The 10,852-nt window shown below is 51.9% G+C and overlaps 1 protein-coding gene across 1 annotated transcript in view; it reads left to right on the top strand.

The window, feature by feature from the left end:
• Positions 1-4,581: 4,581 nt before the first annotated feature.
• Positions 4,582-10,852, top strand: part of KIF26A (kinesin family member 26A) — a 194,649-nt gene continuing 188,378 nt past the window's right edge. Inside the window, exon 1 of the mRNA XM_056851244.1 lies at positions 4,582-4,983. Within this exon, the coding sequence (XP_056707222.1) occupies positions 4,582-4,983 (402 nt within the window). The remainder of the gene's footprint in view (positions 4,984-10,852) is intronic.

Below are 10,852 nucleotides of genomic sequence, written 5' to 3'. Positions count from 1 at the left end.
TCTGTGATGTATCTTCAAGAGGTGACCTGCATGCAGAGCCCATAGAATCGTTCTTCTAATCCCATCTCATAATACAATGTCACAACATAAGCAAAAACCTATTTTATTTCTGGAGTAATAGAGTGTTAGGCTAGGATCTAGGAGACCTGGGTTCAAACCCCACCCTGTTGTGGAAGTTCACTGGGCCACCCTGGCGTAGTCACTCCCATCTCAGGCTAACCTAATTCACAGGGCTGTTGTTGTAAGGGCTGAATGGAAGAGGGGGGGGGGAGGATGAGTTTATGAGTAGGGTTGCCAACCTCCAGGTGGGGCCTGGAGATCTCCTAGAATTACAACTGATCACCAGGTGACATAAATCAGTTCCCCTTGAGAAAATGGCTGCTTTGGCATCTCACTGAACTTCCTCTTTCCCAAACCCCGTTCTCCCCAGGCTCCACCTCCCAAATCTCCAGGAATTTCCCAACCCAGAGTTGGCAACCCTATTCATGAATCACACTGGGTCTCGGGGAGAAAAGTGGAGTATAAATTAATTAATACATGTGTTGTATCATGATCATAATCTCACAACCCAAGGCTTTCCTAGGCCTCTGGTCAAGTCTTTCTGTTCATTCAGCCTGCATGTGTGGAAAAGCAGCCATAGATCAAATAAGACAGAACTCCCAGATGGTTTCACATCACCTCCTCAAGCAGGAGAGAAAAAACAACCCCATGTTGGTTCTTAAGCAACCAACTGCCTAGTGAAGTATCGGCTGTGTTCAAGTTCCCAGCAACCCCAAAGTTGCCAGCATCCTACTGCAAATGGTCCCAGGGAAAAACCCGGAGACCATGAATCAGATAGACGCTTATAAAAGTTACGGGGGGGGGGGGGCGTCTAACCTATGGGAGTTTACTGGGCTTTTGACAACACTGGAGACCTTTAAAGACACATGGCTAAGCTTGGCTTAACACATTGCTGGAGCCCCCAGACCACTGCCTCCCTGTGCCGCAAATCTGGCCGATCTTTGCAAAACGACCGGGTTTTAAACCATCAGGAGGGCTGTTTTCAATAGAAAACACCAGCTGACTAGGCAATTAGTCCACCATGCTAATTTCTCCAGCTGCCAGGTCAGGGCTCCTCTGTAGAAATCATCCCCATCAATGCATTGCTAAAGGGATGATGGAATCAGACGGGGGGGGGGGGGGAGAGAAGACACACAGATCCCATGGAGTCAGCATGACAACAGAGGCGCACAGGAAGACTCCTGTCAAACAGATGCCTTTTCCTTTCAAGGGAACCTCCCTTTATAACTTGACAGCGCTCCCGGTCCAAAGAAGATGCTTTTTGCATAGCAGATGCCTTTGGGGTCCCCAAAATGCTTACGTCTGAGTAGGGCCTTTGATTAAGATTGAGGAAAGGCACACTTGTGTGGGAAGCCTGTAGGAGAAGGTTGCTCTTGGCCCCATGTTGGTCACCTGGAGAAGTTGCTTAGGCAGTGGAGCACACCAGAGAGATCCATTTTTAAGCATGCACCAATTCGGGGTGGTGGTAGTCCTAGACTATCTATATTTGGGGAACCCCTTGCCATTGGACTTGGCTGCCAAAAGACACATGCATATCAGACAGCTTTTTAAGGAGATGTCATGGTAGAAAGCCCTGACCTGGATGGCCCAGGCTAGCCTGCTCTCGACAGATCTTGGAAGCTAAGCAGGGTCGGCCATGATAAGTACTTGGATGGGAGACCACCAAGGAAGGCCAGGGATGCTACGCAGAGGAGCAAACCACCTCTGTTAGTCTCTTGCCTTGAGAGCTGGGTTGTCATAGGTTAGCTGTGACTTGGTGGCACTTTACATACACATGGTAGAGCAATGAAGGGGATTATTTGTGGTCCAGGAGGTCCTCAGCTGAGATCTCACCTCTGCCGTGATCCCAACAGTTGGCCTCTAAATTAACTCATTTGTTCTTGGCCTCTGTCTCCCCCACTTCCAACGTGGCCCCTGTCTGCAGTATGGGAATAACAATACATGAACACATGAAGCTGACTTCTACTGAATCAGACCCTTGGTCCATCATAAGAAAGGCCCCGCTGGATCAGACCAAGGCCCATCAAGTCCAGCAGTCTGTTCACACAGTGGCCAACCAGGTGCCTCTAGGAAGTCACAAAGTCGGGGTTGTCTACTCAGACCGGCAGCGGCTCTCCAGGGTCTCAGGCAGAGGTCTTTCACATCACTTACTTGCCTGGTCCCTTTGACTGGAGATGCCGGGGATTGAACCTGGGAGCTTCTGCATGCCAAGCAGATGTTCTACCACTGAGCCACAGTCCCTCCCCATATCAGCATATGTTCCAGAGCCATTGTATAGGCTTGCAATGCTAATGAGAAACAGTGACTGCTCCATATCTTCTTCAGAGAGGGGCATGTGTTGTGTGGTGGTAATGGATGGACTAGCTTTGAGGACACCAAACCCCCCCCCCCAACTCAGCAATGATGCTCACCTTGGGTCAGTCCCTCTTAGTCATCCTAGCCTCCTTCACAGGGCTGTTGTAAGGCTACAATGGAGGAGGGGAAAATCATGAGCACACAGAGAAAAGATGGGATCAAAACACAGACGGGGATTGGAACTCAGTTCTTTATGCCTACACCACAATGGCTAGGGAGAGGGAAACACAGCTTTTCCAAATGGCTTTAGTTGTTCTTTTAGTAGGGCTGCAGCCAAAGTTTGGCTCATCCATAGGGCCTATGTGGAAAGCTGGGGTTTAGGGCTTGTTTCTGTCTCTGAGTATGCCCTCAGCCATACCCTTCCCTACAACTTGCCTGAGAGCCATTCTATGCATTTTACAGAAGCACGCCTGAGTCACTCTTACCTCTCTGATGAGTGTTCCTAAAGATCCATTTGTCTCATTCATCCATTGTGTGCTTCAGAGTGCACTTTAAACACCTTAAGTGTACACCTTAAGTGCGGTATGAGATGTGGCTGTATAAATCATGGAACTCCCTGCCCCAGGATGGCTGCCAATTTGGAAGGCTTTAAGAGGGGAGTAGACATGTTTATGGGGGAGAGGGCTATCCATGGCTACTAGTCATGAGGCATACCTATTATCTCCAGGATCAGAGGAGCATGCCAATTATATTAGAGAAAAAGAGACTGTCCCAAGGTCACATGGCTTCATGGCTCCACAAAAATCTGAACCTGATTCTTCTGTACTGATTCTCATTTTATGGTGGCTTCGAATGACCCAGAGATGTTGGAAGGTTACAGCCAGCTAGTGGCTAATGGCTGGGCTACACAGGCCAATGTTTTGGCTCCTTCAAAGGCAACTGCTGCTTAGCCTGGATGGTACTTACTCTGGATTCACGAAACTGGAATCAGGGTGATATTTCCCCAACCTGGATTGCGAAGGCTAGGCCAATCTCAACAGATCTTGTTAGCTAAGCAGGGTCTGCTCTGGTTCAGTATTTTAGTGGGAAATCACCAAGGGAAGTCCAGGGTTGTGACAAAGAGCCAGGCAATGACAAACCACCTCTGTTCATCTCTTGCCTTGAAAACTCCTTGGGGGTCACCATAAATCGGCTGCAACTTGACCAACAGCTTCCACTACCAAACGTGGTCATTGCAATAAGCTTCAACATTAGTATTTAGGTTTGGGGACCGCAGGTAGGGTTGCTGACCTCCAGGTACTAGCTGGCGATCTCCTGCTACTACATCTGATCTCCAGCTGTTAAAGATCAGCTCCCCTGGAGAAAATGGCCGCTTTGGCAATTGGACTCTACGGCATTGAAGTCCCTCCCCAAACTCCACCCCACTCAAGCTCCATCCTTAAAATCTCCAGGTACTTCCAAACCCAGAGCTGGCAACCCTAACTTCAGGCCTGTCTCGCGAAGCCCGTTTCCCCAGCAAGGCAGGAACATAAATCCCACCTGGCCAGCAGGATCTGGGAACAGCCTATTCCCGGTTTAAGTGCCTTAGGGACCGCAGCCAAGATTTCACATCTTGAAAGGAAGTCATTATTCCTCTGGTTGAGCGCAGCAACTTTAAAAAGAAAAGAAAAGAAAAGGGGGGGGGGACTCCGCGCCCCTCCCCGATTTAATACACTCCCCGGGCAGCGAGTGGAGAAAAGCCTCCTGGAAATCGGATCCGAGAGGCGTTCGGCCGGCAGCCAAGCCATAAAACCGCGGCCGGAGCAGAAAGGCTCCCCCCCACCCCAATCGGCACCCCCTCGGCCTCGAAGCCAACCCAGCTGCCGGGGCGAGGAAACAGTGGCGTGCAGATCAGGGTGATCCTCTCCACTCCGTTCCCACGTGCTCCCGCCCGAGAGGTCAGTCCTGGGCGGGAGGCGGGGGAGGGCAGAGGGGAGGCTCCCCGCCGGCTCCGCCCCCCTCGCTCCGCCCGGGGCCGGTTTAACTTTGCAACACGCGGAAACTTTTCTCCCCGCTTCCCTCCTGGCGCTTGCAACGACCCAGCATGGAGCAGCCGCCGCCGGCGGAGCGGAGAGTCTGCAGCTGCCCCGCGTAAAGGCGCACCGGGCGATGGGCGTTGGGTGCTCCCCGGGGCCGGGCGGCCCCCCGCCGGCGTCGTAGCTGGGATCTCCCTCCCCGGGCTCTGCCATGAGACTGCTGGGGGTGAGTGGGGCGGATGGGGGCCGGCAGGGTCTCCCCGGGGGGTCCCGGGGGGTCCAGCTCCCGCTGGCCCCGTCCCCCGCTCTCAGCCCTCGCGTCTCCCTTCTGCTTCCCTTGCAGGTGGCCGAGGGCGGCCCCCGCCGCGACCCGCCGCCCCTCGCCCTGGAGCTGCCCCCGCGGAAGAGGCTCCCGCCGCCGGCGGCCCCCGAAGAGCGCTGCGCCCGCCGCCCCCCGCCGGAGGGAGCCGGGGCCGCCGCGGGGGGCGAGCCGGGCCCCTTCGAGGGAGCCGGCCGAGGAGGATGGTGCCCCGGTTGCCGAGCCAAGCTGGCCGAGCTCCAGAGGCAAGCGGTGAAGCTGGCCGCCGCCTGCAGCAACGCCTTGGCGCCGCCGGTAGGTCGACGGGTTTGGGTGGGGGGTCGGTGGGTGGGGAGAAGGTTGGGGTCTTGGAAGGGGGCGGGTGGCGGTCTTTGCTAAGTGCAAGACTCCCCTCTGGCGTGGCTGGCACTGGGGGACGCGGGGGCACGGTGCATAGGGTTGCCAACCTCCAGGTGCTAGCTGGAGATCTCCTGCTCTTGTAACTGATCTCCAGCCGAGAGAGAGCAGTTCCCCTGGAGAAAATGACTTATTTAGCAATTGGGCTCTATGGCATTGAAGTCCCTCCCCAAGCCCCACCCTCCTTAGGCTTCGCCCCCAAACCCTCCCGCTGGTAGTGAAGAGGGACCTGGCAACCCTAACAGTGCAGGAGAAAATGTGTGTGTGGGGTGTGTCTCTTGCCACTGTCTATACCTGTAGGTTCCCAGTAGGTTCCTGTGCCTTGGGTGGTATCTACTTACTCTCCAACCCCCAAGCGAGGGGCTCTATTCCCTTGGCTGCATTGCATTGTATTCTTGGGTAGTGTGTCCCAGTGGACTATAGGCTGCAGACTTTCCCCCTGGGTAAGTCCCCTTGAATAACATGGGACTGGCTTCTGAGGAGACCTGCTTGGCCCGGCTCCTTCAACTTTTTTGTGGACCCCAGGAACTGCTTGGTAGTTGCATGTTTTCCCCACACTGGAACCTGTGCCTGCTTTGCTGCCTGTTACATTATGTGAGGTCAGAATGCCGTTGCTCCATGCTGCGTTGTAGAACTGCGTTGGGGTAATGTGTTGCTGCCTCATAACTTCCCCCCCCCCTGCTGAAATGCGCTTGCACACTGTGTAGCATGCTGTCTGCATTGCGTAGTACTGGGACATGCTGAGGAACATTGCATTAGATGTTTGCTTTGTGTTGTACTGCTAGAATGTATTTTTGCACAATTTATGCCCTCCCAGTGATGATATATGCTGCAAACAGCTTTGGTGGCGTCTGTGTATTGCCAGATGCTTGGTTATATTGTTCCATATTGCTTTGGGTTGCCAATGTCCTGGTGAGGCCTGGGGATCTCCCAGAATTACAGTTGAGCTCTAGGCTACAGAGTTCAGTTCCCCTGGAGAAAATGGCTGCTTTGGAGGGTGGACTTTGGAGGACAGACAGTGTGGCTTTATACCCTGTTGAGCTCCTTGCCCTCCCAAGGCTCCACCTCCCCCAAATTTCCGGGAATTTCCCAACCCAAAGTTGGCAGCTCTGTGCATAGTGCTGGCGTGCATGACCAGCTGCCTTGGTTTAATAGACCTTCTACCCCTGAAGGATAGCTTTATGCATCCTAGGAATTGCCCATGTTCATTCAAGCATCAACTCATATTCCATAACAGTTTGATATATGTTCAGAACACCCCATATTATTTTGCTGTGCATTTCTCTGAATAGTGCCATAGGACTTCAATACTGCCTCTGTTCAGTATTTCTGTGAGTACTTTGTGCTGCGGGAATCTGTGCATACTACAGAGGGCTTGTCTGAGCCTCTTAAGCCCTGCACAAATGCCTAGGTATACCCATGGGGTCAGCACCATGCTAATTGTGCACTCCTGAGAATCTTAGTACAGAAAATTTGAGACACCTTGCAGAACCTTAGAGTAGCTGTGTGCAATACTGTGTACTCTGTGATGCTTGTTGCATACTTCTGCACACTGCGTAGACTTAGAATCATAGAGTTGGAAGGGGCCATGCAGGCCATCTAGTCCAACCCCCTGCTCAATGCAGGATCAGCCTAGAGCATCCCTGACAAGTCCGGCCGCTGCTTGAAGATTGCCAGTGAGGGGGAGCTCACCACCTCCCTAGGTGGCCGATTCCATAGCTGAACTACTCTTACTGTAAAAAATTTCTTCCCAATGTCCAGCTGGTACCTTTCTGCCTGTAATTTATACTTGGTGTGAGTTCTTGGGCTTATGTAGTGAAGACTATTACTTGTAGAAGTTACTTGTAGCAGTTTTTCTAAACGGCCTGCTTGTGTACTTCAGAGACTGCCCCTCCCCCAGGCATGTGTCTCAGGCACGTGTACACACATGAAGCTGCCTTATAATGAATCAGACCATCAAGGTCCATCAAAGTCAATACTGTCTACTCAGACTGGCAGCAGCTCTCCAGGGTCTCAGACAGAGGTCTTTCACATCATTTCCTTGCCTGGTCCCTTTAACTGGAGATGCTGGGGATTGAACCTGGGACCTTCTGCATGCCAAGCAGATGCTCTATCACTGAGCCAAGACCCCTCCCGTGTGTAGAGGTGTACTGGTGCAGGGTGTCCCTAAAGGATCCCAGTCAATAAGTGTAGAGGCGCACTGGCGCAGGGTGTCCCTAAAGGATCCCAGTCAATAAGGGTGGGACTATCTCAGTGGCAGGGATTCAAATCCACCCCCTGCAATGCTATTTCCCCCCCAAATGCAACAACTTAAAGCCCTCTTCATAGGAATGATTTACATTGAAGAAAGTGAAGTGATAGCTTTGTATGAGAAACCTGGGGGGGGGCGTTAGGAGGAGAGTCTGTTCTCTGCCTTTGGTGACCTCATCTGTTGAGAATCCCTCTGTACACTACTCCCCATCTGGGGTTCTTCTGTTTGTTGGTTACACTACAATGCGGCAAGGAAGCTGGTTTAGTATCCATGAAAGACAGATGATACACACAGGGGCCTCAGTGTGCACTGGGCTGAACAGACACTTGAACTCGGGATCTTTTGGGTGCAAGGCCAGATGGAACAGCATGAGATGGCGGCTGAGTGGGCACATTAACACATGAAGAAGAAGAGTTGGTTTTTATATGCCGACTTTCTCTACCTCTTAAGGGAGACTTAAACTGGCTTACAATCCCCTTCCCCTCCCCACAACAGACACCCTGTGAGGTGGGTGAGGCTGAGAGAGCTGTGACTAGCCCAAGGTCACCCAGCTGGCTTTGTGTGTAGGAGTGGGGAAACAAATCCAGTTCACCAGATTAGCCTCCGCCGCTCATGTGGAGGAGTGGGGAATCAAACCCGGTTCTCCAGATCAGAGTCCACCGCTCCAAACCACTGCTCTTAACCACTACACCACACATGAAACTGCCTTAGACTGAATCAGACCCTTGGTCCATCAAAGTCAGTATTGTCTACTCAGACCGGCAGCAGCTCTCCAGGGTCTCAGGCAGAGGTCTTTCATATCACCTGCTTGCCCAGTCCCTTTAACTGGAGATGCCGGGGATTGAGCCTGGGACCTTCTGCATGCCAAGCAGATGCTCTACCACTGAGCCACGGCCTCTCCCATTTCTATTAACCAATTTCTATTAATTGCTGGTGAAAGAGTGAATACATTGTCATGATTAACGGGAAGAGCAGTTTGCGGTCCTGCAGTCCAGTCATGCTTTTACAACCTGATCCTCTGGGTATACTTACCAGGAAGTAAGCCCCGCTGCACTTTGTGGGATATCTGATACTCCTGTTGAAAGTGCCTTATATTGAGTCAGGCTGCTGGCCTACCAAGGCCCTTCATGTCCACTCTGATTGGAATTGGCTCTTCTAGGTCTTTCGCATCACCTCCTGGCTGATAATTTTGAACAGAGGTGCCAGGGATTGAACCTGCAACCTTCAGCATCCAAAGCAGATATTCTGCCATTGAGCTACTTCCTACTCTGGTGGTACGGATGCCTTTGTTTTGCACATTTCTTCCCTGCACTGAGAGGCCCACAGTCAAGGTGGCTTCGGCCGTCGTTGTCTTTGCTTCAATTTCTGGAAAGATGATGCAGGCTTAGACAATAGTAATTTGGGCAGCCCTATTCATGGGGACTGCAGATTCCGAGGGTTAGTCTAGCAGCATGGGGCATGCTGCCACTGGAGAAATGCCTCAAGATGCCCAAAGTTTGTATAGGATTGTGGATCCAGGTCCTTTCACTCAGACCCTGGGATTATAAGAATATAAGAAAAGCCATCCTGGATCAGACCAAGGCCCATCAAGTCCAGCAGTCTGTTCACACAGTGGTCAACCAGGCACCTCCAAGAAGCCCACAAACAAGACGACTGCAGCAGCATCTTGCCTGTGTTCCACTGCACCTAATATAACAGGCATGCTCCTCTGATCCTGGAGAGAATACTGTAGGTATGCATCATGACTAGTAGCCATGGATAGCCCTCTCCTCCATGAACATGTCCACTCCCTCTTAAAGCCTTCCAGGTTGGCAGCCATCGCCACATCCTGGGGCAGGGAGTTCCACAATTTGACAATGTGTTGTGTGAAGAAATACTTCCTTTTGTCTGTTTTGAATCTCTCACCATCCAGCTTCAGCAGATGACCCTGCATTCTAGTATTATGACCAGAAATGCCGTAAGCGGTTAATTCCTGTAGTAAAGATGTGTATGCCCTGACCTGGATGGTCCAGGCTTGTCTGACCTCACCGGATCTTGAAAGCTAAGCAGGGTTGGCTCTGGTTAGTATTTGGGTGGGAGGTAAAAAGGTAAAGGTCCCCTGTGCAAGCACTGGGTCATTACTGACCCATGGGGTGATGTCCCATCCCGATGTTTCCAGGGCAGACTTTGTTTACGGGATGGTTTGCCATTGCCTTCCCTGGTCATCTTCCCTTTACCCCCAGCAAGCTGGGTACTCATTTCACCGACCTCGGAAGGATGGAAGGCTGAGTCAACCTTGAGGCGGCTGCCTGAAGCTGACTCCCGTCGGGATCAAACTCAGGTTGTGAGCAGAGCTTTTGACTGCAGTACTGCAGCTTACCAAGCTGCACCACGGGGCTGGATGGGAGACCACCCAGGAATTCCAGGGTTGCTATGCAGGGTTGCTCTGAATGTATCTTGCCTTGAAAACCCTCCAGGGTTGCCATAAGTTGACTGCGACTTGAAGCCACTTTGCGCATACACACGAGTTGCTATTGATCAGTGTTGAAGAAATTGGAGGGGGACCCACCCAGAAGAATGGGAGCATGTAGGAAATTGGGGAAGGTATACAGCTCTGGGGCGGGGCTGAGTTTCAAAACTTGGAGTGGTATATGTGGGGTAAGGTCTGCAGAACAGTGTGTCCAGATTGAAAGAGTCCATAAATCCTGTTGGGACCCTTTGGCCTCCTTTTCCAAAGCTGGGCAGTAGCTGACTGCCCGCAGCAAGGAACTGTGGGAGAGGCCCTGACTCAGGGATAGAGCGTCTGCTTTGCATGCAGAAAGTCCCAGGTTCAGTCCCCCACACCTCCAGGTAAAACCACCAGATAGTAGGCAACGTGAAAGACCTTGAGCGGAGTCCCTGGAGAGCTAGCACTGGTCAGAGTAAACCAGTACTGACCTTGATAGGTCTGACTTAGAAGGCAGCTTTATGTGTCATGTGTTATTTGGGAACAGGTGTGCCATATAACTGAGTTTTATTGAACATTAATTAAGTTGATTGTCGATTGTCAACAGCTACAGGGTTCCTTGTTTCGCAGAGGCCGTAAAACCCAGCTGGAAGTAAAACGGTGTGCGCTTCTGGCAGGCCTATGTGTGTTCTCTACAGGTCATTGGGAAGCAAGTTTGTGAAAGGTGATTGTGCCTGTGCCACCTTTCTCTGATGGATTGGTTTTAGTTTCTTCCTTTGTGGAGTGCTACAGGCAGCTGTTTCAACAGGTGATCCCAAAGTGGCGTACGGTGTGAATGTAAATCCAAATTCAGAAGAGTAAAATGTATTTTAAAGTGACCTAACACAGTTAGGCCTCATGGCGCAGAGTGGTAAGCTGCAGCACTGCAGTCCAAGCTCTGCTCACGATCTGAGTTCGGTCCCGACGGAAGTTAGTTTCAGGTAGCCGGCTCAAGGTTGACTCAGCCTTCCGTCCTTCCGAGGTCAGTAAATTGAGTACCCAGTTTGCTGGGGGTAATGGGGAGATGACTGGGGAAGGCACTGGCAAACCAC

The sequence above is a fragment of the Euleptes europaea genome, chromosome 6 (assembly GCF_029931775.1).
Source record: "Euleptes europaea isolate rEulEur1 chromosome 6, rEulEur1.hap1, whole genome shotgun sequence".
Taxonomy (NCBI): Eukaryota; Metazoa; Chordata; class Lepidosauria; order Squamata; family Sphaerodactylidae; genus Euleptes; species Euleptes europaea.
The sequence above is the reverse complement of the archived record's forward strand: the minus strand, read 5'-3'. Positions and strand labels throughout refer to the sequence as shown.